Below are 27,217 nucleotides of genomic sequence, written 5' to 3'. Positions count from 1 at the left end.
GATCCAGCAGGTGTCGCCCTTGAGCACCAGCATGAAACCAAAACAACTCGCGCTGCATTGTTGTGTTAGCATGCTAATGCTAGCGATCTTTATTATGCTCGTATCTTCACGCTGCATGTAAATTTACCTGAAATGAGCGTGATCTAGAAACACAGTTAAGCAGTGAGTACAGTATGTTATTCTTCTTTTCTCTAGTCCCTCAATTAAACAACTTTTATACGTGAGGGGAGGAGTCAGCCGGCCGTCCAGGCGATGTAAACAAACTGAAGATAGGGCTCTGAAAACTCTGAAAACATCACAGACAGTCATGACTCACAGAGTTATTTTCAGAGGATATACTTGATTTATATTATATTTAAGTGTGAAAAATCACATTTAAAGCCTTTAAATGAACGTTGAATTTAGAAACGTTAATGCAACTAAATTGAAACTCCACAGAAATTACGGAGAAATAATGTGCTTGGATGTCTTTAAAATCCCATCTGAGCAAATGTTTAAAATGCTTTTCATTGGCCAATACAAAATCTATTTACACTTAATTGGCAAGTGCAGCCGCTCACTACTTTCTGTTTAGATTAGTGCTGATATGTATGTCATGTATATTTGTGTGCATTGCTTTCACATTAGTTTAGATATTTCTTTCCTCTCTCTCCAGCATTCATGCAAAAAATCTGAAATGAGCTTTTTCTTGCCTGAGGGGAAAAAAAACGTTACACATTTCAAATTAGATTCATAACAAAGATGAAGGAAAAAAAAAAAACACTGCTCAGTAATAGTAAAAAGTATGAGCGTTGATGGGAGGAGTGGTAGTTTCTTCTCCTCTTCTCCTGTGAAACTAAGCAAGTAATTTACCCTGACAGAAGAACAAGGCGTAATGACGGGTTTCCTCTTTTCCATCTGTTTGACTCTCCTCCTGCTCGCTGCAGTGTGTGCAGACGATTGAAATGAGAACAGATTTATTCCAATGAACAAAGCCTTTGTAGATGTTTCTTCTTTTACTCTTTCTCTCTGAGGATGAGGAACTGTTTTTCACAGTGGAGAAAAATTCTAAGTGTCCCCCTATTATGGACCTATTTGCTGTCCTTGTTTGCTTTCTTAAATTGCCCATATTGGTCTCTCTGGATGAAAGGAAGCTTTGATTGCGGCAGAGCGAGCAGTCTGTGTTTTGTTTTGACATAAAAAAGGTAATCATATCCTGTGTTTTTCCTTCTTTTCCCCCTGCCGTCTTCAGGTCTATGGGAAGTCTCCAGCAGGCTCTGGTGTGCTTTGAGAAGCGACTGGTGGTGGCCCATGAGCTCGGAGGGGAAGGAGGGGGCAAGGCTCAGGCTTATTGGGAGCTGGGTACCTTACACAGCCAGCTGGGGAACTACGAGCAAGCCCTCTCCTGCCTGGAACATCAGCTGAATATTGCACGAACAGCTGGGGTAAGGACATGTTTCTACCACCAATTTATATTCAAGAGTGTGTGGAACAGACACAAGAAAAAAAGGGAAAAGTCAAAATTTAAATATGTATTTCTGGCCTGTGCTTGCGTATCATTTAAAAAAAAAAAAAAAAAACACAGAGAAAACCAAGAATAAACTGAACTTTCTCTGAGGGATAGTTTAAAAAATTGTTCTTCTTCTTCTAACTCAAAATCTTCAAAACAAAGTAAAATAGAAGACATAAAAGTCAAGAAAGATGTCCAGCATGAAAGCATCAAAGATGAAATGCAAAACCTAAAGAGAGAAAAGTGTGTGAAAAGTTGTGTGAATAAAACTGAGCTGTTGAATATTAAGTCCTACTTTCAGTGTTAGTGTCTGTTATTAAAGAAAAAGTGAGTCAGATCTAGATATATTTGACTCTCAGATTTGATGCATTATTTTTGCCTTTTATTCTCAAATGTAAAACTAATAAATCAATTCCTCTTTTGATATTTTTTTCTTATAGTCAAGTCAAAGTTTACTCATGTAGAACATTCAAAGCAACCTCATTTGACCAGTGTTGTAGAGATTTAATAAAACAATATAAGATTCAAGATTCAAAGATTCAAAATGTTTATTGTCAACATGTTTCCCTGTACGATGAAATTCTTTCTTTGCTGTCCACAATGAATGCCAACAATAAAATATAAAAATTAAACATAGCCAAATAAAAATAATAATGATAATAAAAACAATAATAATATATACAAAAAATAAGGAAATTTGAAGGCAGTAGAGTGCAAATAGAAAATTTAAACTTGTGATTAAAAAGAACAAGAAATAAAACAATAAGTCAGTAAAATGGGAGCATAACAAAGTCAGAATGTCGAGCTCAAAGGCAGGGTTGGTCATTTCCTCCAGATCCAATTTTTAAGACTTTGGTTGAAATAGTCTTTAGGTCCTGACAGAAATTAATAACGCAAGTTCTCTGAAAAAGGAACAAAGACAATCTGTCATCTGTAGCAGCTGTAAGTCTGTAAAAACATCAACCAATGTCTGCCAAGAGGTACCAATCTGATGAACCAATCACACGCCTCCCAGTCTCCCTGCTCGTTCTCTACCTCTCGCGTGCTCTAGCTCACACTCAAAGTGCGTCACCGATGACTTTAGGAGTTTATACTGAGAGTTTACTTACCGCTGAATGAGACATGAGACGACGTAGTCTCTACACAATGCAAGAGATGAGCTGAGGTCCACTTCTGGAGCATGTAAGTGAGGGGGCGTGGCTTTAGAAGGGGCACAGAGGGGAGGGGGGGTGGATGCGGACGGAGCACAGAGGGAGTGCTGCTTTCAAAATCATACTAGTTTTTGAAAATGACCAACCCTGCCTTTAATTTAAGTGAAAAGCCAAAGTAAAGAAGTGGGATTTAAGAATGTTACGTATAATCAAAAGGTCAACTTTATGCTCAACATATGACTTTATTCTCATCTTCATTTCAAACATTCCACTTTATTCTTCACACTTTGTGTCTCAAATTTTTTACTGTACAAGCTCAAATAAAACATATCCTCCACTTATTTTTTTTACCACATAAGCCCAGCACTAATGCTCTTACACAGATTTTTTCTTCTCGCTTTGATGAATATGAAATTAATCATCTTTCACGAGTACCTTGTACACAGATAAAAATGTAGTAAATCCTGCTCTCCCTGTCAGGATAAATCCCTGGAAGCAGAAGCGAGCGACGCTCTCGGGGGCGTTTATCAGCTGATGGCAGACAACGAGACGGCGCTACAGGTAAGCACGAGTCATAATGCAGCATGACTCAGTGTTTCCCAGCTGTAACTTCAAGGAATATTTAGATATTTTTGTGCCATCCATCTCTTTAGTCAGCACCAACAGCAGAGTCGTCCCCGTCCATCTTGTCGATCACTGAGGGTTTAAATGTACTAGTCTTTATCCTGATCATCATGCAGAAGGCTCTGAGAGGCAGTGCTCTCATTCTGTCTTCATTTTTTCTGTGTCTTGCTGCTTTTTAGCTTATTTTTGATCTGAAAACTAATCAACTGTAAATGCATACGGGCCTGTAATTGAGACCTGTCTTCATTAGTCAAAACATGCATCAACACCAGGCTTTTTTTTTTTAAGTTTGACAGTTAAGTGAAGTTCTTAAAAAATGTCAAACTTACAAACTCTTTGCACATCTTTGGGAGAACAAACTTGTTTAAAGTAAGAATATGCAATTTTTCACAGTGTGAAGCTACGAGCAAACTAAAGAGCGCAAGCATTAGCATCAGCTCGAGTTGTTTTGGTTTCATGCTGGTCCTCAAGGGCGACATCTACTGGATCAACTAGTTGCAAATTCTTCCTTTAACCACATTATCAAGGAATTCCTCGCACCCTACCAAAAAATGGTCCAGCACATCCTCTTGAAATACCAAACTTTTTGCCATATTAGCTATCGGGCTTTTGTTTGGATTAAACAAACAGGACGTCAATCAATCAGTTAACTGTAGAAATTGTTAGTTGGCTGAATATGTTACCCTCATAAGAATTGAGGTAAGCTAAGCGTCACATCTCTAGGTCGGTTTGATTTTAGCAAAATGACAGTGAAGTAACCACGCTGTCCTGCTGCAGTGGCACCAGAGGGCTTTGGACATAGCAGAGCAGACCGGATGCGTGAGGAGCCAGGGTCGAGCCTACGGAAATCTGGGACTGACCTATGAAGCTCTGGGCAACTACGAGCGGGCGGTGGTCTTCCAGGAGCAGCACCTGAGTGTGGCGGCCCAGACCAACGATCTGATTGCTAAAACTCTCGCCTACGGGAGCCTCGGGAGGATACACCATGCACTGCAAAACTCTGCACAGGCTGTGATGTATCTACAGGAAGGTAAGAAAGTGTAGAGTAAGAACTCTGATAACTGAGACAGGGAGTCACACTTCCTCCTCCTCTGTGAAATGGACTGTTCAATATTGATGCACCTGAATCACATGCATCATCTGTGTGATGGGATTTCTGTGTTTCAACATCTCCTCTGCGTTCAAAGGCAACCACTTACTGACAACAAACTCAACTTTCGATGAAAAGGGTTCAAGAATGTCAGTCACGCTCTCACCTTCCCCTGTAGCTACAAACACTCGTTTTAGGGAGACTTCGGCTCTTAACGCACACTTTGATCTGCATGTGGGCATCTTATTTAAAAGTCAGAGTTGTTTAGGCCTGAATACATTGTGAGCTGTGTTACTGAAACCCCTCAGAAGCATGAAAGGTATTCATGAGTCTGACGGAGACTAAAAGAAGATCAGTGCTCGGCTGTTTATCCTGCAGTGTGCGTTCCTTCAGGCAGCTTGTTGTCAATAATCCTGTTTGATTGAACTTCTCCTCTAACTAGACTACTAAAGCACACATTCAAATCTTTCCCCTTTTCTAACATTAAAACTGCTCCCTAAACTAATCCAGAAGAATATTTTTAACACCAGTAAAACACACTAAACCTTTGGAAACAGACCTCCAACAGGCTTTCTTAATGCAGAGAGTTCTTTGTGCTACCCTAGTCCACGTCACATGTACAGTTTTTATGACATTATTTAAAACGTTGTATTGCAGTTTTGTGTTCTTCATTGTATGGTCTGGTGCTTTGTTTGGTGTGATGTGCTGCGTTTTGTGCTATATTGCTTTCTTTTTCATGATGTTTGATTATTTCACATTACGTAGCATTACATTATGTAGTACTGTTAGTTGGGGGTTATTTCTGTATGAGATGGACAATTATGAAATCATGAAACAGACTGTGGATCATCTTAGATTTATTCAGCCATGGTCAGACAACACAGAAACACAACACACATGGCTGACAAAGTGCAGACCATCGCTGACCCATGCTGACCAAGATCACACAATCATTGACAATCATTGGCAAAGTGGCCATCATGGGCAAAATGGCAAAATGGCAAAATCTTCATCACACAGTGTGGCTTATATTCTGCTAGAAGGTACAGCCCACAAATTCCTTTCCATTTGGGTGCATCACTATAAAACAATAAAGATGACATGTCACTGATTTGTATACGTATCAGATGTAGACTCTCTGTCTAGCAAACAGTTGCTGACAACATATAGTTGGCTCCTATCCATTTACAGATCTGCTACTACTTAGGTGCTTCACCCATATAAGGTTACAGTTTCACAGACCCAAAAGTAGAATTACTGTGAGATGGTTGACACAATTTAAAGATATGTCCACAAAATTATCAAGATGAATGAATCCATGAAAATACGTACTAACAAGTACGTTACGTAGCGTTATGTTTTGTAGCTGATAAGTTATAGGTAGGGTTCCGTAGCGTTACGTTACGTAGTTTTACGTTACATAGCATTGCGTTACGTAGCGTTGCGTTACGTAGCGTTGCGTTACGTAGCGTTACGTTCCGTAGCGTTACATGGTTTTACGTTACATAGCGTTACATAGTTTTACATAGTTTTACGTTCCGTAGCGTTACATAGCGTTACATAGATTTACATAGTTTTACGTTACATAGCGTTACATAGCGTTACATAGCGTTACATAGCGTTACATAGTGTTAGATAGTTTTACATAGCGTTACATAGTTTTACGTTACATAGCGTTACATAGCGTTACTTTCCTTAGTGTTTCGTTCCGTAGCGTTACATTACGTGGTGCTACATAATATGGCCTTACGTTCCGTAGCCTTTCATTCATAGCTTTATTGTAGCCTGCCTAGTGTTTTGTTATCTCACGTTGTTGCAATATGTTGCATTACGTAAAGTAAGAAAGCATTGCTACGTTGCGTCATGTTGCGTTTCAATAAATTACACTGCGTTACCTTACGTTACATTTCTTTGCCCTGCGTTCTTGTTACTAGTGTTGCGTTGAAGATTTTTTTTGGGGGGGATGATGGGGGCATTTTTGGCTTCATTGGAAAAGACAGTTGAAGAGACACAGGTAGATAGCGGGGAACGACATGCAGCAAATGGCCAAGGGTCGAACTCAAACCCTCGGCTGCTGCGACGGGGACCACAGCCTCCCTACATGGGGGCGCACGTCATAACTGCTAGGCTATCAGACGCCCCACTTTGCATTGCATTTTTGCACCGGCAGTTTTATTTCTGTTTGAGAAATCAAAGAGTTAAAAAGACTAGCAGGCAAAACCAAGGCTGAGAAAATGTAAAAATTGAAGGGGTATTTTGGGGCCTGTTAGATACAGACACGGTTTGTCACTTTCTTCACTGATCGTCTCAACTTTAATTGATCATTAACTCAACAAGCAAGGAGAAATTCAAATTAGAGTTTAGGTAAGGACAGACACTTCCGTACGAGTGCCTCCAATTAACCTCCTTTAAAATGAACCAAAAACACCCCAGACTGAAAACATCACAGCAGACAGACAGAAGCATCCAGAGAAGCATGAATCCAAACTTGATATTTGATGAGCTTCGGCTCCATCTGAGAGTCTAATGAGAACTAATTACAACCTGTCACGACTGTCTGCTCGCACTCAGCAGGGGAGACGAAACATATCAGAGACAAACTGAAGAGCAGACAGAATACGAGAGCTTTGAGTCAGCGAGATGAAAAGACAGAAAGACAAGAGGAACAATGAGAGAAGAAGAATGGCAAATGTGAGCGCCCAGGGCTCAGCGCGAGTTCGTCTCGACGCGCCAACCGTTGTCATGAGCGTTAAAGTAGCAGGACTTTCAAAGCCATGATGTTCAGATCAGGCTCAAGTAGCGAGAGTCTGATCTTCTTCTTGTCTCCTCCTCCTCCTCCTCTTCCTCAGGTCTGCGTCTGGCGGAGCAGTTGGGTCGGAGAGAAGATGAAGCTAAGATACGCCATCGCCTCGGCCTGTCGCTGTGGGCCGGAGGAAACCTGGAGGAGGCTCAACACCAGGTGTGTATGTGTGATGGTATGCTCACATCTGCATAATCTGTAGTGTTGGAAATCACATGGGTGTTAATGGGACATACTGGGTTTTTGCAGCCAGCCTCAAGTGGCCATTTGAGGAACTGCAGTTTTTGCACTTCTTCAATTTGCATGTATTTTCCCTGTGACTTGCTATTTTTCAACTTTGATTTAAGAAAAAATCCACTTTTGTTCAACAGAAGCCGTATTAAAGTCAAGAGTCAAACATATCATAAATGATCCAAAATACTTGTAAATTAAAGAGCTGTTCAGTTTTCATTAAGAAAAGCAATGTGAAGATGAAGCAATATTTTCAATTTGTAGAAGGATTTTAATCATATTAGGAGTACATTTAGATTATTGTTATGCTAGTTATGATATCACATGAAGAAGAGTAGTACGAAAACAGCATATCTAAAGTTATTATGAGTTACATAACAGAGGCAGATAGAAGAAGTACACACAGATGTTTAACATTGTCGAGGATTCTACAGCAGACATGAAAATAGTTTAAAAGTAATGATATTGATAATATTTAGCTTAATGATTATAGTTTTTAGAGTAGTTTATTGATCTCAGATACCTGTTTGATAGGGAGAACCTCAGCATCCTAACTCTCTAGCTTGGTTGTGTATGTGTAGTGCCATCTAGTGGTTTGTATTGGTACAGCGTGAGCTTCTTCTGCTTTGAAATAATGAGTTTAATAAATAAAAACAGGTGACAGATTTAAGGACACAGCTGACATGAGTGAGGAAACATAATGAATGCACAAACTCAGGGGTTTTGCAGGCTTGAAAATGTCCTCACAATCAGCAGATCCCGACCAGCCTGAACACCTCAGAGAGTTTTGTGTGTATTTTTCACTCTTCTGATTTACCATCAATGAGATTAATGTCTGTTTTCTGTGTGTGTGTTTCAGTTGTACAGGGCGTCTGTGTTATTTGAGACATTTCGTCATGAAACGCAGCACAACACGGATTACAAACTCTCTCTGTTTGATCTGCAAACCAGCTCGTACCAGGCCCTCCAGAGGGTCCTCGTCAGCCTAGGTGAATGAGATGTCCTCCTTTCTTATTTTAATTTTTAATTTGTAAAACATTCCTCATCTTTTATCTTTTTCTCTGTTTTTAATGCACCACATTTTCACCTGATATCGAAGTTTATTTATCTACTTGTGCTGCCACTTTAGACCTTCTATTCTCCCACATCTCCACCTCTTATTTACCTTCTGTTTCACCATTCAGGCCGACACGATGAGGCCTTGGCGATAGCAGAACGAGGGCGAACACGAGCCTTTGCCGATCTCCTTGTTGAACGTCAGAAAGGAAGTCAGCTGGCAGCGAGCGCCGACCCGTACATCCCGGTCACAGTGGAGAACATCCTGGAGACGGTGAACGGTCAGAGGGCCGTGGTTCTGTATTACTCTCTGGCTGGAGGCTTTCTGTACAGCTGGCTGATAGCACCGGGCACAGGTACACACACTTATAGACACAGTTAAAGGATCAATCAGTGAGATATCTACTGAATTAAATCATAAAATGACCTTACTATATGATCAGACATTAAGGAAACATGCTATGTTGAAGTGCTGGCTTCTCTGACAACAATGCAGCAGCCAGTATGTCCTCCTTCTAACTTTAGATTCTGGTCCTGAATGCTCTGGATTTGTTTGGACCAGAGAAGGTAGGCGGTTTTAAGGCACCACCACACGGCCGTTTTGGAGGCCACCCAGTTTGATAGGCAAACTACAAACCAGCAGGTGTTGCAGCGATGGAAATGGGCAAGCCTCTGCATGTTTCTAATAAGCTCCACGAGCAGAAATGTGGTAAAACTAGGCTAAATATTGTAGATGCTTTTGAAAAATGGAGAGAGGTTAGAACGCAGAGTCATGCAAAGCTGGCTAAACACTGAAGCTTCAGAGTCCACGTCATGGCAAAAACCATGGATTTATATTTGTTTTTGACCTTTAATCACCTTCAAAGCCCATGCTCGAGGGATATGTGTAGCCCCATCACTTCTGTTTTTCAATCCAACACTTATTAAATCGGGTGCTGAAACTAAAATCACAGCATCTCAGTTGCCACCAGAAAACAGGGCTGTAGACTTTTGGCCTGGTTAATAATTCACATATTTTCCCAAACTGTGCCCTGAATACTGAGTTTGGAGCAATTTTATGCAGACTTGTGTTTGATATCACTCCACGACAAGCATTCAAAAATCCATGTCCCAGTTTCCCCAGTTATTTTTTGCCTTTACCCAACCCAGTATGCAGCGCAGTACATTTTATACTAACAATAATCTTCATTCTTCAACAGGTATTGTGAAGTTTAACGAGGTGTACCTGGGAGAGGCTGGGGTGGAGGCTTCAGAGCTCCAGGATGGAGGAGGGAGTCCACAGAGCGGAAGAGGGGGAGGAGGAGGAGGAGGTGGAGGTCCTCTCTCTCTGGAGCAGTACATCAGTAACGCCAGAGAAGCTTTAGGAGTGGACAGCCACTACAGCAGGTTTGGCTGCTTTCTATTACGATACGGTTTGTGAGATGGTTTGATTTCATTCCTTCATTTGCGACATAATTGTTGTTGTTTGCATTCTACCAATTGCATTGAGTCGACCTGCAAGCATTACAAAAAAAAAAGACACAATCCAACTCAATCTAACATGGACACATATGTAGAAAAGAAAGTCAAACAAACTATGGGCGTTTTCACATTAGGCACGATTGCCCCACATTTCTTGGATATATATTCAAGAAAAAAAGCCCATAATTTTATGTAAAAATCGAGATTCTTTTCTTGTGAGATTTCATAACTTCCAAAAATCGAGTAAGTGCTAAGGCTAGCTCTTTAACTCTAGCAAGAAATTCAGTCGGCCTCGCAGATGCCTGAAGAAGACCCTGAAGTAGCCGATGTACTAAATTCAAAAATAGATTCTGACTCGAATCATGACCCCAAGAATCGATATCGAAATCCAATCATGAGACACCTTAAGATTCCCAGCCCTATTGGGAACCACTGCGTTACCACAAGCTAACAAGCTGACAGACACTACAAACAAAGATGAAAACTACACTATGATATGTATGCTAGGGACTGATCTTTTTATAGTTTGGGCATGAATCTTCAACTCTTCACATTACTGTAATACTAACGCTAGCTTAACACACACTGCTTTCTCAATGTTGTGTTAGCCTAAATGGTGTTGAGATTGAGATGATTTTCTTCCAGTCCTTTTTTTTGTATACCTTAATGTGTAACAACCGTTTAAGAGAAGTTTTAAATCCAAGGAGAGCTTTTTTTTTTTAAACTTTTCTGAAAGGGAACTTAAACCTTTCAGCAGAGGCGCTTCTAGCTAACATCCAGCAGCTAGCATAGACGTCGAAACTAGCGCTTCATCTTTGTTCATTCAAACACAAGAACCAAGAGAGGAGAGTGAATACAAAACAAGCGAGAGGAGCCACATGCTGCCTGTCATCAGTCTTCCTCTTATACTGCTCGCTCTCTCCTGCCATATTTCTTTACTCTCAATTATCCTGCCCACAACTGCAGGCCTCGGTTGGCATCGCGGACGCCTTTGTAAATCACTACCATGTGTCGTGTCAGCAAATGTTCCCCCACACAAACTGCGTCTCAACTTTCTGTCTAAAAAAAAATAAAATAATAAAAACCCAACAACACTGCAGTGTGTTTACTGCAGCGAGTGTCTTTCCCCTGTGTGTTTGTGTATTTATTTCTGTGTGTGTGTTGAAGCCTGGAGCCTTTCTCTGTTTATGTGTGGCAATTATGACTCCTGCTCATCCACACTATGAAAAGTATTTGCACATATGCAGCATTAAAAACACTTTCCCGAACCCAGCAGTGGAGTTTTTACTGCCCTCCAGCATGTATCCAGGCTGCGGAAAGTGCTATTTAAACACAAATCAAATCTCCCTGAGCTGTGAAAACTGCAAGACAGGGAATCACATAAAAGCTAATGGCTTTTGGGTAATGATAAATTCAGCAGGCCATCAGTGCAGGACAGAAAGACTGCAGAGTCCATCTATTCATATCTGTAAAAATGACTCCTGTTGGATCAGTTTGTATCTCGGCACTAAAACATTTCTGACTATTTCATAAAACATTTTCTTTTTTTTTCTCTGCTTCCTGTAATATCCTGTAAAGTTCAAATGTTTTGCTGAAACATGTGTTGAAATGGACTTTACTTCAGCTTGTGCTTGAGAACTTTTCTAGTCTTCTGACTACTCAAAGTGCTTTTACACTGCAGGTCACACCTACACATTCACACACTGATGGTACATGTTTCTATGTAAAGTGACCATCAGAAGTAAGTAGAAGTAATCCCATTCATACACATTCATACGTCGTTGATGAAGCAGCGGGAGAAACTTGGGGTTAAGTGTCTTGCCCAAGGACACATCGGACATGTGGTTGCAGGAGCTGGGGATCGAACTCCGGCTACTTCCCCTTTCAATATATGCTCTATGATTTCATTTTTGTGTGAGATTTTTCCGGGGTGCATCTTACAACCGATATCGCAAACACTCACATGACCAATATACGACAGACAAATGCAGACAACCACATATTGTTACATGTCGGTTGGTCACACAGGGATAAGGTTCAGTGATGAAGGTGCTTATCGTCTCAGTTTTTAACCTTTTTTTTCATGAAAAAAAGTTGTTGTGTGCCGATCAGTGCGAGCAAATACCACAGCTTTTTTGTACTTTTTTGACATTGTTTCCTTTTTTCTAGATCCTTGCTTGTGTTGTACTTACTCTCTGATGTACGTCGCTTTGGATAAAAGCGTCTGCTCAGTGAATTGTAGAATTGTAGAATCCGTTGAAAGTGACGTCTTAGCCTTGTGTACTCTCAGCGCCCCAGCCATAGATTGAGGTGGAAAAAAAACAAACAATTAAATGTCAGAAAAGGCATTCATGGAGTGAGAGTGTGAGATTTACTACTACTTTGTTTCATTTTCCTGGTGATATTAGCGTGCCGTAATAACGCTGACTTACTCTTTTTCTTCTCTGCAGAGTTTGCTCCAGCAGCGAGACGGAGAGTGAAGCCGGAGATCTGTTGGAGCAACAGTTTGAGGAGCTGAACAACAAACTCACCTCAGCCACAGACCCCACAGGTTACCTCCGCATGGTGTCCAGAAACAACCTCTTCAACAGGTCTGTCTTGATCTTTATATTTGAATGATTTTTCGCTGAGTCTTGCTATTTTTCGCTCAACCACTTTAATCTCTGCCATGATTGTTTTTTTGCCTCTTCCAGAAGCTGTCAGAGCATGACGAGTCTGTACAGCGCCACCGTTTCTCCGGCTAAGGAGAGCTCAAACTCTCCTCTCTGCAGGCCGAGTAACATCAGCAAACCTCCTCTGCGAGCCCTTTATGACTTACTCATAGCACCGATGGAAGGGGTATGTATTTGTGTGTGGACTGCATATCAGTATATCCTTTTCACGCTTCCTTTAACTGATTCTTTTGTCTCCTCTCCTCTCCTCCAGGGCCTGATGCACAGCAGTGGACCTGTGGGCAGACACAGACAGCTCGTGTTGGTGCTGGAGGGAGAATTGTACCTGATCCCCTTTGCCTTGCTCAAAGGCAGCTCCTCTAATGAATACCTTTATGAAAGGTTCAGTCTCATTTCTGTCCCTTCTTTAGCCAGCCTGGGAGCATCCGTCAAGGTGGGTGTAGTGGTCTCCTTAGTTTGTAATATCATGTAATAAATAAACATGTACTTGTATTTTCAGCTCCACACCCCCTCATCCTTGGTAGATGTTGCCGGTTTAAGTTTGAGGTGTTGCATAATTTTATGTTTGTTTGTTTGGGGCATTTTCGGCCTTTTTTCAAGAATACTGATAATGTGACAGAGAGTTGGGGATGACATGCACCAAACAGGGACAGGATCAGGATCCACCTAAAGTGCGACAAGATTAGTAGCCTCTGTACATGGGATGCTCGCTCTAACAACTGAACTTCACTGGCTCCCAATAATTCTATATTTGTGAGGTGAAATTCATGTTTTTCACTAAAAGGTTCAGGCTTTGAATCTTGCCTGTGGCTCCTTTCCTGCAGGTCATTCCCCTCTCTCTCTCTCACCATGATTTCCAACTTTATCCACTGTCCTGTCACTCAAACAAATGCACAAAACCTCCCCAAAAAAGAAAGTAAAATGCTTATTTTTTTAACCCCCAAACAGCCTTTTATTCCTCCCTTTTCAAAGCAACCAGACTCCATTCACAAAACAGTCATTTTTACTTGCAGAGCACACGTGGCGCCCGTTTATTGTTTTCTCAATACCTTTTTGGGTTATTTTTGTGAATTTGATGGTTAATTGAGATTCAACAAAATGAAATTGTACAACACAGTTACACAATTAAATACTGATTTGATTGATTCAGTGGTAGAGAAGCATCTCCAGCTTCCTCTGAGGTAAAATTACTGTTTTTGTCAATGACGCCTGGTGTCTTTGAAGAGAGCGACGAAATGGCTCTTTGTGCTTTGAATTAAAGTATTCAGCCTTAACACAAAGGTCTTGTCATAATTCTGTAACCTTGTAAGACTATTATGGTAATGCACTAGGCCTGTTAGCTAAATTGCTCTTTGTTCAGGCACATTTTCCCCAAGAATGACACCACAGCCTGACTTTTGGTTGCAAGCTAAATAAATCTACTGTTTTACAAATTAAAAATTAAAATAAGGAAGGAGGATATCTCATTCACCTAGGCTGACGAGGACCCTCTGGAGGGCCTGGTACGAAGTCATTTAGACCCTGAAAGTGTCAAAACTAACAAACAACACCAGAATCACTATTTAAATAGTGAAAATCTGCATTTAAAACATAACATCATTTCATTTGCTCCCCCAGCCTCATCCTCGTCGTGGAGGCCCCTTCTACTGCTCTGACGGAGGCTCGGTGGCTGCAGTGGTCGGAGCTCCTCGCCTGCCCTCCTCTGTGATGGACCGCTGGCTGTGGGGACCCTTACCTTCAGCCCAGGAGGAAACCCTGGGTCTCGGGGAACAGCTGGGGTGTCATCCTTTAACCGGAGCGAATGCCACAAAGGAGCGCGTTTTAGCAGCTCTGAATCAGGCCGAGTGCGTCCACTTTGCAACTCACATATCCTGGAAACTCGCCGCTTTGGTCCTCGCGCCCAGCCAGGAGCATGCAGGAGGAGGAGGAGGAGGGGGAGGAGGTGGAGGAGGAGGAATATCCAGGGAGAGGTCACCATGTGGAACATCAACTGCAGGCGACACTGAAGGTCAAGACGGGAGAATCAGGGGTTCATTTTCAAAGAGCCACAGCAGCCCGGAGGGACTCAGAGGAGCAGACGAGATGAGCGAGGACGGGGACAGTTTGTGTGACATGGAGAGCGTGTACAACAGTCCACCTCTTCATGACTTCCTCCTCACTGCTGCAGACATCCTGGACCTGTGCCTGAGCGTCAAACTGGTGGTTCTGAGGTACACACATTTACTAGATTCAACAAAAGCCCGTTAAGAATTGCACATTTTTCTTGACCTCTGATTGGTCCTCTCCTCAGGTTGTACCCGGAGTCCAGCAGCAAGGTGTCAGCAGACGGGGTGGTGGGTCTGACCCGGGCCTTCCTGGCTGCGGGTGTCCAGTGTGTGTGCGTCTCTCTGTGGCCCGTCCCGATAGCCGCCTCCAAACTGTTCACGCACACCTTCTACACGGCGCTCCTCAACGGGATCAAAACCAGCGCCGCTCTGACGGAAGCCATGAAGACGCTTCAGAGCAGCAAACACTTCTCACACCCCTCCAACTGGGCGGGTGAGCAAACAGAACCCTGCATAAACACATAAAAAACACTATAGGCGCGTGGATGTAGCTCAAGGGTTAGCGTGTATGCTACATGGACAGAGGCTACAGTCCTACTCTGACCCCTTGGCCCATTGCTGCCCACTCTTCTTCTCCCTCGTTTTCCAGTTTTTCTTTAGCAGAATAGAAGCAACAATATACCAAAGACTGAAAAAGAAAGAAAAAAATTGATTTATTATTGTTTGTCTGAAATATTGCAAGAAAAACACAGAAACAGTTTCTATGTCTCTCTCTTTCAAAGCCACCGGACTCAAAAACAGTGATTTTACCTGCAGAACACAAGAGCTACTACTGCCTTTGTATGAGTTCGATTAAGGTTTTCTAATTCAGAATCAGAATCAGAATCAGAATCAGAATCGGGGTTTATTGCCAAGTACATTTACACATACAAGGAATTTGACTTGGTGTATTGGTGCTAAACAATTAACAAGGAAATAAAGCAGAACTGTGCAGTGGACTATGAGAAAAAATCTTAATGTGTGTAACTACTCACAGAGTGCATGTAAGAAAGAGACATTTTTAAAGCCCAGTGGGCGTTAATGTAACGCAATTCTAATGAAGTTCCATCTGTTTCTTAATAAGGTGTTAGTAGAGCAGGTTGGCACAGAGGAGTTCAAACTGTGTCCAACATTTCTTTTAAAAACTTCATTGTATTGTTTAGAAAGCTTAAATGACCTTCAGTTGAAGTGTGTTTTAATCTCTCAGAGCGTGCTTTTCCTTCAGGTTACATGTTGATTGGCAGCGATGTGAAGCTGAACAGCCCGATGTCTCTGGTGGCTCAGGCTCTGTCAGAGATCCTGCAGTACCCGGAGAGAGCCAGAGACGCCCTCAGAGTGCTGCTCCACCTGGTGAGACACGTCCACAACTCTTTGAGTTATTCAAACAATTACTGCTTCATTAAATACTGCAAAATGCAAATCGAGCTCTCAAGTTTTAAACATGTTCCGCTCCACAGGTGGAGAAGTCTCTGCAGCGGATTCAGAGCGGTCAATGTAACCCGATGTACACGTCGCAGCAAAGTGTCGAGAACAAGGTCTGTGTGTTCCCCTGTCTCCCTTTGTCTTTAAATGTCACCCTCTGTGCTCATATCTTCCTCGTCTCGTCTCCTCTGTGCTTAAGGTCGGCGGGGTGCCCGGGTGGCAGGCCCTCCTCTCTGCGGTGGGGTTCCGGTTAGATATCTCCGGTAGCGGTGCTGGTCTCCCTGCGGCGGTTTTCTTCCCGACATCAGACCCCGGGGATCGTCTGCAGCAGTGCAGCACCACTCTGCAGTCACTGCTCGGTAACACAGCTCTTTTTAAATGTCTCTAATGTCAATCATAATGATAGATATACAACCTGTTTGTGTATGTATGTAATCATCATTTTCTTACTAATAAAACCTCTGTACTCCCTCAGGTCTCACTCCTGCAGCTCTGCAGGCTCTCTGCAAACTAGTCACAGTGTCTGAGGCCGGAGAGCAGCTCATTCATAAGGTACTGACATGTTGTGTGGTGATGTAATGGCAGAAGATATTTCATGCCAGTGGTGCATGAAGCGCTTAGAACCCTTTGCTTAAACACTATCAATGTACTCAAATATTTCAAGTAAAAACATGATTAGATTGTTGATACCGATGCATCACTGCTCGAGCTGCTGCTGGTGTAGACAGTTTGAAAAAGCTTGTCAAGTCCTGTGGTTCTCAACCTAAGGGGTCGGGCCCCTCAAAGGGTTGCCTGATCAGTCAGAGCGGTCATGAGATGATTGATGAGAGCAGAAAGGAAGTTCTGACAAACATGTTTATTTTAGTTTAAGAAAGTCGTGTAGTTTTGATTATGTAATAATAATCAAATCAAAGTTCTTTCAGACAATATAGTATTAATTTACATCTTTTGTTTTTGACTAGCTTTTTTATGCGTCTGATAAAGGAAGAAAGTGTTTAGGATCATAGGCCACTAGTGTTTGCAATGACTGGTCGATCATTCATAAATAAATCAGGATCAGAGTCAGGCCTGTATGCCCATATAAGGAATTTGACTCTGTAAGCTTTGCGTCTTATGTACAAGCAGTAAAAAATAAAATATTAAAGGAGCATTTTGTAACTCTGAAATGAAGCATTTAAAATGGGTACTGCAGTCCAAATTCAAAAACATTGGAGAGAGTTGTCTCCCTCCGCCCCCTCCTATTTAGAGTGGATGTTCACGCAGGTTGCCATGCAGTGGACAATGAAGCTTCAGTGTTTATCCAGCTCTGCATCGGTCTGTAAACCTTTCTGTATTTTGCCAAAACTTCAATGTCTGGTACAATCACTTCTATCTGAACCAGTTCTCTTCCATCGCTGCAACACCTGCTGGTTTGACGTTTTCCCGGTAAACCCAGTAGCATCCAAAACGGCCGTGTGGGGGGTCGCCTTAAAAGCGCCTACCTTCTCTGGTCCAAACAAATCCAGAGCATTCAGGAGCAGAATCTAAAGTTAGAAGGAGGACATACTGGCTGCTGCATTGTTGTCAGAGAAGCCAGCACTTCAACATAGCATGTTTCCTTAATGTCTGATCATATAGTAAGCTACCTTTATCATTTCACTCAGTAGATATCTTACTGATTGGTCCTTCCTTTAAATAAATTCAGAGATATAAAAGAAGAAACAGCAGTTTTTCTGTCTGAAGTGCTGTAGACAGTAAGTGTCGAGTTGCGTAAGAAAGGACGTTCAGTCGTTAAATTGAACTTTAGAACATTACCAAAGGTAAATGACTCACCTCCACTGGTTTATGATGACATGTCGTGGTGTTGCATGTGTGTCTTTGCCCGTTCTTCATGCTGTTGTGTGAACATGACCATGAGATCAGATGACAGATAAACTCTCATCTGTACGCTCTGTCCCCTTCTTGTGTAAAGAACATTTCTTTAAGTCATCAACCAGAGATGATTTATTATCGTTTCAAGTAGAGCACACTCAGCTATTCATCATCCGTGATGTTTCTCATCCTGCTAGTCGTCAGTTAGAGTCAGGGATCTATTCACGCCCCTCTGTTGGTCTTAGCTTACTGTATTACATTTCATACGACTTTTGAGATCCTCCTGCATCCTCCTGAAGTGTGTGCATCATCGGGTGTCATCATGAGTAAATCATCTTTAATGCATGGCCGTGTGTGTGCGGTGACTCAAACACAACACTTTCACACAAACACAGAACTAAACCCCTGTTTCCTCTCCTCTCAAACCCACCTCACAAAGGCGGTTAAAAGCATGGTGGGAATGGTAAGTGTTCAATAATGACGTTGTTTACTTGAGTTCAAACAAAGGATGAAACTGATAAAAAAAAACTATTTTGATGTGCTCCATCACTCTTAAAATCAAACTTAGCCATAAGATCATTCAATATTACAGCGTACCCAGACCATACATGCATTTACAAACAAACAGCAAGCAGACAGGAGTGTGTCAGAGACAACAAATAAATCAGTTCACTCACAGAGATGCTCACTGACACCCTCGTGTGGCCCCTTTAAGAAGTGACACATACGAGGGTCGGGCAATGATTAAGGACAAGAATAAATGAATAAGTCTTGTTTTAATGTGAATTGTTCAGTAACTATCCTTTATTTAATTTTAATTGTTTGAACCTTTATTTTACCAGGTTGTTCCCATTTAGATTAAGAATCTCTTTTCCAAGGGAGACCTGGCTGAGACAGTCAACAGCAAAATCACAAAGTTACAGACACAGACACAACGAGAGACAAAGTACAATTTACAAAAACACTTAATTTAGCATTAAAAATAGAAAAACCTCTGGGAGTCAGACGTCCAAGCAGTCGAGCTAAAAACATCGACCTCCTTCAGAGTCTGCTTCCATGTCTTTCATTTTAGATTTAAAAACATGTAAGGACACCAGCTCCTTGAGCTTCAAGTCATTGTGCAACAGATTCCAGACTGAGGGTGCAGAACACCCAAAATCCCTTTACCCTGTTTCTGTCCGAGCGTTTGGGACAGAGAGCATAAAGAGGTCCTGAGAACACAAAGAATACTGTCCAGTACTTTCCTGTGTGATAAAAACAAACAGATAGTGTGAAAGCAGACAAAGAATTGCCTCATATATATATAAAAGTGTACCAGTATGAGCATACAGGTCGTCAGAGAACGCCATCCAACTCGAGAGTACAACTCATAATGCTGAGTCAGAGCCTCAAGTCTTCCTCTGATTCTTCTGATTCAGATTCTTTTATTGTGTCTCTCCTCTTCAAAGCTCCATCAGGTCCTGGTTCAGTTGCAGTCGGGCGATAAGGATCAAGACTTCTCTCTGGCTCCCATTCAGGTGTCAATAAGCGTTCAGCTCTGGAGGCTTCCAGGCTGCCACGAGTTCCTGGCTGCACTCGGTGAGTCACCAACACATTAACACCGACTGTGGCTTCTATAAAAGACTTGGTAATTTGTTTGAAAAAAAAAATAGATTTATATCAAGATCTTAAGACATGTAGACTGATAAGGAAAAGGAAACATCTGGAAATATTTACACTTTATTTAGATATTGTGTTGGTGGAACATTAGAGAAGTCAGTGACCTTTTGACTCAGTATTTCAAGTTAACTAAAGAGACTCATGGAGCCCCCGTGTTTCACAAAATGTTAAAGTACTCTACAAGATACAGTTGTAACAACCTCAGTTTCTATGCTCCCTATATCTGGAACAAACTCCCAGAAAACTGCAGGTCTGCTGAAACTCTCAGCTCTGTTAAATCGAGGTTGAAGACACACCTGTTTACAGCTGCCTTTAATTAAACAGCTTTAAATACGATTTTAAACGTTTACTCTGCACTGTAATTATTATTATTTTTTAATTTTAATTTCTTTACTTTTATTTTTTATTTTTTTAAATTAATTTCATTTTTATTATTTTTATTTGAACATATTTCCAGATTTAACCATTTTTTTTAATTTATTTTATTTTTAATTTTAACGTTTCTTTTCTTTCCTCACTGAAGCACTTTGAATTGCCTTGTTGTTGAAATGTGCTATATAAATAAACTTGCCTTGCCTTCAAATTAATAGGACAGGAAGACGTTTCAGTGAATATTGAAGATAATAAGTTGTTAGATATTCTACCAAATGTGTTAAGAAAAAAGTTTCAGAGAAGCTATAGAGAAACTCATCCAATTAAAAAACTAGTTCACAGATGACACAGGAAGCCAACTCAACTTCAAAGACGGGAATTCTTTTTTTTAAGATTTATTTTTGGGCTTTTATGCCTTTAATGCAGAGATAGGACAGTGGATAGAGTCGGAAACCAGGGAGAGAGAGCGGGGAATGACATGCGGAAGGGGGCCACAGGTGGAGGTGAACCTGGGCCTCCCGCTCGAGACGACAGCCTCAATGCGTGGGCCGCGCGCCCTAACCATTGCGCCACCAGCGCGCCCCTAAAGACGGGAATTCTTGATAATAATCGATGCTGAAGGAGTAAGACCGAACTAGATACATATTTACATACAATCTGGGAGAGCTTTACGGTGCATCTATTGTGGTATTAAGTTTTAATAATAATAATAATAATACATTTAATTTGTAACGCACTTTACATTTTTGCAAAAAAAATCTCAAAGTGCTGCAGAAAATAAAAAACATAAATAAAAAACAAATTTCATCAACTAAGCAACTAATGAAACTAAAAGCACTAGCAGAAGGCTTTGTTAAAAAGGTGAGTTTTGGAGCTATTGGGAAGTTAGCTTGATGCCACGGTGCCACCCTTCCCATACATCCAAAGCTCTGTCTCCATGGCGACAGGACAATAATACCTAATATATCTAATAACTATGAGTATTGAAAAAGTCGGATTTATAAAGTTGAGTTTGACGTATTAATTTGTCAAAAATGGAAATAAAAGTTTCTTCATGTTTCAATTCAGTCACAGAACTTGAGTAGTCGATGACATCGCTCTGTTTTCTCTCAGGTTTCGATCTGTGTGAGGTCGGTCAGGAGGAGGTCGTGTTGAAGACTGGGAAGCAGGCGAGCAGACGCATTATGCACTTCGCTCTTCAGTCTCTTCTGGCTCTCTTTGGTGAGAATAAAACAGAGCTTTTCAAATAAATATTTTCCTCGCTTCGATCATAACACTCGTTCTCTGTCTCCTCAGACTCCACGGAGCTTCCCAAGCGTCTGAGCATGGACAGCTCCTCGTCGCTGGAGTCCCTCTCCTCCTCCCAGTCCACCTCCCAGCCTCACTCCTTACCCCTCTCCTTCAGCGGCTTCCCCCCTCAGCCCTCCTTCTTACCCCCCGTCTGCCCCGACAACCTCTCCTGCGACGCCATCTCCGTCTACAGCCTCAGCTCCCTCGCCTCCTCCCTCAGCTTCCTGTCGCGGCCCGAGCCCGCAGGAAGTGACATCATCAGCCAGCGTTCGCATCAGCAGGACCTCGATAGATCCCGAGGCGGAGGGGGTCTTTACTCCTCGCGTGGAAACTCGGGAGGCCTGCAAAGAGGTCGGCTGACCAATCAGGGAGGAGGAGGAAGAGGGGAGGAGGACGACTACGAGGGGTACTCCATCATCAGCAGCGAGCCGTTAGGGCGAGGGAGGAGGGAGTGCGACACGCTGCCTCTGCCTGCAGGACACAGACAGGGCAGAGGGGCGGCTGGGCGTGGGTCTGCAGGGGCTCATGGGTACCCTCTTACAATGTCCTCCAAAGGAAGCGTCAGCACGCCCACGTCTCCGATAAAAGCTCCGCCCCCGCTGCCCCGCAAGTCTCCTGCAAGCCCCAAAGACAGGCAGCAACTGTAAGTTTATTATCACACGCTCCTTAGAGTCTGCAACAATGCCATAACTGCAAATTTATTCTAACACATTGCATCAGGAATGGCACAATCCTCCCAAGTGTGTGGTTTCACATGGCATTATGGTATTGGAAAAGCACAAGAGGAACACTGTGTGAAGACACAGCAGGAGCTTCAAAACTCCTGAAAACAAAAAGACGATTTGTCTTTACCCAGAATTTACGGACTAGCCCTTCAATAATAATAATCTTTATTTATAGAGCACTTTTCAAAAACAAGTTACAAAGTGCTTTACAAGGACAGCAAATATAAAACAAGGCAAGGCAAGATTAAGGAATAAAAATCACTTTAAAATATAAAATCCCTTTTAAAAGAAATTTTAAAATACATACAATTCTTTTAAAGGAATTCTAAAAAGTGAAAATAGTAACAATTTCAAATCAAGAAAGGCTCTTTAGTCGAATTTCTGTGTGAAGTTGAACTGATGTGTGAACGCAGCAGAAAACTATTCAAGATAATTCCCCGCAAGCCAGCAGGCGGGTGATGGTGTTGATTTCCCACGAGCAGTTGGGCAACAGGCACGATATCTGCTTCATTCTCTTGTCTTCTCACAAGTCTGATCTGCTCTTTCATTTATACTGTGAATACATCCAAGCGTCGATATAAACATCATGTGTTCGCTTGTGGTTTCTTGATGTTTCCTGCTTTTAGCTCGTCCTGATTTCCCACGGAAAATTCACTTTTGGGGGCTGGCATGAAAATGTCAGAATAAAGTGGACATCGAAAATTCAGCAGTTTTCATTCAGACATGCTGCTCACTCTGAATGTTACAGTACATTTTCATGAGTTTTGTGTCACTGTGAAAACACCAAGACAAAAGCAACATGTGCTCCATTATGACTTTAACATCTACTCCAAGGTGAGTTCATTTAATAGAACTAGAAATAACGTTTTTTTTCTTTTTTTCTTTTTTGATTTTGTTCCAGCTCTTCTCCTCAGAGGTTGGGGAAAGGGAAGGTCAGCAGCTCGGAGTCGGACCAGTCGAGCACCGAGACGGACAGCACGGTCAAGTCCCAGGAGGAGAGGACCGTGCCCGTGGGACAGCTGGACCCGCAGGAGCTGGCCCAGAAGATCCTGGAGGAGACGCAGAGCCACATGCAGGCTGTGGAGAGCCTGCAGAAGGCGAACATCAGAGGGGCGACGCAGAGGGCGGGCGAGGGGAAAGAGGAGGTGCAGGCCAGGCAGACTTCTCTGTCCACTCCCACAACCCCGACTCTGACCGGAGGAGCGCGGGGGTTTCAGCCCTCTGAGACCAGCGCGTTCAGCAGACCTCCCAGCAGGGCGAGTTTAAAGGCTTCCTCGTCCCCTCTCTCCCCGTCCGTCTCAACGCCTCCTCCGACCCGGCCTAAACCTCCCTCCCGCTCCTCGTCCTTGCAGAAAATCAGCTCCAGCGGTTACAACAGCCCGCCTCATTCCTCTCCGTCTTTATCGCTCTCTGTAAAAAAACAGAATTCCTTTTTCTACACGGGTTCCTCAGACGTGCATGCCCAGGCTCCGCTCAAATTCAAATACTCTCCCTCGCCTTACACCTCCCACGTGTCACCGTCCCACTCTCCTGCCGACGACGCCCCATCCCCAGCTCTCTCCTACTCCTCTACAGGATCGGTTTCTGCCTCCTCCAGCCCAGCAAACACCCACGAACTGAGCCAGGTCAAACAGGATAATAAAGTGCAGACTATTCATAACTTGAAGGCATTCTGGGCCGGCGCCGGTCAGAAACACGATGAGCCCTGTCCGGCCAGTTACCTCCGAGGTGGGAATAAAAAAATGAGCACGGTTCAGAAAGACGTTTTGGGTTTGCTCAACCTCTCGCCTCGACATGAGTCTGTGAGCAGAGATGCACGGGAATCGAAAGAGCACAACACTGGCGAGAGACCGAATGGTCACCAGAATCTGGAGGCTAAACCGCCTCCGCCTCCTCTTTCAAAAAAGCCCACAAACTCTAAAGGAAGCATCAAACTTCCCTCTGGGAACGGCTTCAAGTTTCACTCTCCTGGACATTTTTTCCCTTCTTCTAAATGTTGAGGGTTTGGGATATCGGCCATGCAGAACTGTAGACTTTTCTATAAGAAGTGGAAGTAGCCTTTGTGACATTTGCATTATTGTTTATTTCAGCCAAATGTGACCATGTTTAGACAAAGGACAGGAAGCTGGAGAGGAGAGAGGAGTTACTGAATGCTAAGTCGTCTGCTAATGCTAGCACTCGCTTGTTAAGAAAGGTGCATTTGTCAGTCACAGAAAACAGTATTTTTGATGAATATTTGTTTCTAGCATAAAGCAGTCTTACACTGAAGTGGCTTTTACTTGCATTCTTTCTGCTGGCCAGCAGGGGGCAAGTTCATCGGATGCAAAACATATAAAAGTCCATGTAAAAAATGATCCTACCTTTTAATTTATAGTCTAAGGTAGCTCTGACGTTAGCTGATGACTTTGCATTTTCTAACCCCTTGCTTGGTTTTAGCTACCTGAACATGTCAGAAACTAGCTACTTACCAAATTAAACGAGGTGTACAAGACAAATTCCCCAACTTGGAGCCTCAAAGTGGCAGTTAACAAACCAATGGATGACATCACAGTTAATGCATTGATCTTGTGTCTGTTTTTCTCTAAATGGGGCCATAGTTTAAATCATTCTGTACTGAGGAAGACTTGAGCTAGCGATTGACACCAGAAACACATCGGAAGAACTTACTGATGTGATAAATAAAGTGAAGGCCCTGACGCACCAAGCAGACGGCAAAGAACTAATGGCGACGAAGGCAAAAAGTTGCACTTGAACACACCGCAAAGACTCCAGCCGACGGCCAACCACCACAGAACTCTCCATGCCAGCAGGGGGCGGTAGTCTGTTGTTATGATACAAGAAGACCATTTTCACACCGCTGTCGCGCACCACTCGTATTATACGTCGCCTACTAATCAAGAATAATGTCTGATAAAAAGTTGAAAATGGCGCTGGCGGTGTCAGCTCTTGGTCTTTTAGTGGAAAAAGAAAAGAAGAGGCGGAGGCGACAAATAAGAAGAGAAACCACACTAATGGTTATTCAAAGCAAACCATTTTCTTTTTCTAATCTATGGAGTCGCCCCCTGCTGGCCATTAGAAAGAAAGCATATTCAAGACCCTTATGTAATGAATTGTACTTTTCACACCTGTGTAGGGTTGTCACGATGCCAGATTTAAACTTTGCTACTATTCTAGTAAAATTCAAATGATATTGAGACCTTTTTCGATGCCACGGCAAACTTAAAAAGAAGTCCCGGGAACCAAGTATGGGGTATATTTCTTAAAGATTTGGTATTGAAAAGTATCCAAGTATCGAAGAATTTAACCGTCTTGTACCTGTGGGCTAATTCCCCTTCTTGTATTCCATCTATGAGCTGAACCCAGAGACTGAAGGCCGATTCTCTGTGTCATTTTTGTTGTTTGTACTTTGACAGAAGCCGTCTGTCAGCCACATTTTTTAGCAATACCTGCTGAAGGAAAAGAGATTAAGTACTCTTTCTTACTGACGGTGATTTTACATGTTATTATTATTATTCTTATTATTATAGTTTATGTGTGTGAAGGGATGTTTTTTGAATGTGATGACTGTGCCTTCTTGTGGAGAAACCTGGAAGGACAAAATGACTCTGAGAGAAATCTCTGGCTTTAATGTTATTTTAATGACTGATTAGAGAGCATGTGTGTCACTGCCTCCATGTACTGTACTCGCAGTCTGCCGACTGTATGCCTGAAGAAAACATTTTATGTCGACCTTAAATGCTCGCTACACTCGTGTAAATTGACCCGATCTGGATATATTGTGTTGTGTTATTAATGCCTCTTGTTGTCATTTATTTTATAAAGTTCACTGTGTTTTTCAGTCATTATTATGCATTTTATAAAAAGATTAAACAGAGGAACAAGTGAGGAAAACGCCTTGCTATTTTTTATACAGATGTGGTTTGATGGGTTATTATCAGCAGGGCACATCTTGCTGTTATTGACTTTATGATGTACAGTTGTGCAGCAGTCCTCCTGTTAGGTCGTAAAGAAACTGAAGGATATGACGAATAAATATGTTTGTTTCTTGTCTTGCTTTAATGATGTAAATCAATTTTTAGGCAGTCAATTCTTGGGCACTTTTCGTAACCTGTTCTTCTACGCCAAAAAATGTCAGTGGGAAATATTGCACTATTTACTGAATTACATTTAAATGAATTACAGTACTTGCATACTTCTTAATAGAGAGAGTGATTTAAATGCATTATAAAACAAATGTTGAACATTTAACAATCAGACATCACAGCTTGAACAAACGGTATGGGGTATACACCATTTTAACTTCGAAAATAAATACAATATAAACAACAATAAAACATGAAGAAAGGCCATTACATTCAATTAAATACATAATAAAAACATTTATACTGAAAAACTGAACTACAAAGATGCTGCATGTTTGACGTATATTTCATTACACATGGTGATTATATTTGTCAGTTTTCAATGTATTTTATTTAATATGTAACCTATTTCATTTAATTAAATATGTCAATCACATGTTTTATAAAGCACATTTAAAAACAGCAGCAGCTGACCAAAACGTTGTACAATGCATTAAAGAAACAACATACAGGAGTTTAAAACAATTATAAGAATACAGGAATAAAGCAAAAAAAAAAAAAAGCTGATAGAAACGGCCTCTTCAGAAGGATAATACTTTATTGATCCCCAGAGGGGAAATTTGGGCGTTGCAGCAGCACAGACAAGAAAGCTCAAATATACATTAAACAGAATAGATAAGATAAATAAAAATAAAAATAGGGGGTATATACAAATACAAAATGAATGAAGTTAACTATGCAGGGAGTTGTGACAGTATTTACAGAGAATGACAAGATAAAGTGACAAGTGATGATTAAAGTGACATAGCATGATTAATGATTACACGATTAAGTGATATAGCTACTGTAATCATATATTATAAGCTACCCGACGTATATGTGAATATATAATAAATAGGAAATTGCAGCTGTTTCACAATGTGAATTCATTTTAAAAAGGACATGGTTTACATGTGTGAATATGTGTTTCAGTGTCTAGATGCTATTATTGTTAACTGCTAATATGTTTATATTTGTGCTGTTTCTATTTTTGTATTGCTGCAGGGCACACCTGGAAAAGAGACCTCGGTCTCAGTGAGTCCTCCCTGCTAAAATAAAGGATAAATTAAAAAGAATATTCCTTAAATCAATTTAAGTTAATCTGTGGAAAGCACCGCT

General features: G+C 41.8%; 1 protein-coding gene across 4 annotated transcripts in view; it reads left to right on the top strand.

Moving 5' to 3' along the window:
- The window catches only part of ttc28 (tetratricopeptide repeat domain 28), a 121,943-nt gene extending 95,918 nt beyond the window's left edge, over window positions 1-26,025 (top strand). For 2 of the 4 annotated variants that reach the window (XM_065965579.1, XM_065965582.1), the window contains 21 exons: window positions 1,232-1,424; window positions 3,121-3,201; window positions 4,042-4,294; window positions 7,204-7,313; window positions 8,245-8,374; window positions 8,570-8,797; window positions 9,641-9,827; window positions 12,353-12,493; window positions 12,596-12,740; window positions 12,828-13,007; window positions 14,192-14,784; window positions 14,865-15,112; window positions 15,884-16,008; window positions 16,116-16,193; window positions 16,280-16,439; window positions 16,556-16,632; window positions 18,371-18,394; window positions 19,380-19,509; window positions 21,076-21,183; window positions 21,259-21,895; window positions 22,879-26,025. In XM_065965579.1, the coding sequence (XP_065821651.1) occupies window positions 1,232-1,424; window positions 3,121-3,201; window positions 4,042-4,294; window positions 7,204-7,313; window positions 8,245-8,374; window positions 8,570-8,797; window positions 9,641-9,827; window positions 12,353-12,493; window positions 12,596-12,740; window positions 12,828-13,007; window positions 14,192-14,784; window positions 14,865-15,112; window positions 15,884-16,008; window positions 16,116-16,193; window positions 16,280-16,439; window positions 16,556-16,632; window positions 18,371-18,394; window positions 19,380-19,509; window positions 21,076-21,183; window positions 21,259-21,895; window positions 22,879-23,977 (4,927 nt within the window). In that variant the 3' untranslated portion in view covers window positions 23,978-26,025. The remainder of the gene's footprint in view (window positions 1-1,231; window positions 1,425-3,120; window positions 3,202-4,041; window positions 4,295-7,203; window positions 7,314-8,244; window positions 8,375-8,569; window positions 8,798-9,640; window positions 9,828-12,352; window positions 12,494-12,595; window positions 12,741-12,827; window positions 13,008-14,191; window positions 14,785-14,864; window positions 15,113-15,883; window positions 16,009-16,115; window positions 16,194-16,279; window positions 16,440-16,555; window positions 16,633-18,370; window positions 18,395-19,379; window positions 19,510-21,075; window positions 21,184-21,258; window positions 21,896-22,878) is intronic. The other 2 variants (XM_065965580.1, XM_065965581.1) reach the window with 2 other exon arrangements.
- The last annotated feature ends 1,192 nt before the right edge of the window (window positions 26,026-27,217 follow it).

The sequence above is a fragment of the Labrus bergylta genome, chromosome 17, assembly GCF_963930695.1.
Source record: "Labrus bergylta chromosome 17, fLabBer1.1, whole genome shotgun sequence".
Lineage (NCBI taxonomy): Eukaryota > Metazoa > Chordata > Actinopteri > Labriformes > Labridae > Labrus > Labrus bergylta.
This window is presented reverse-complemented; position numbering and strand designations above follow the sequence as displayed.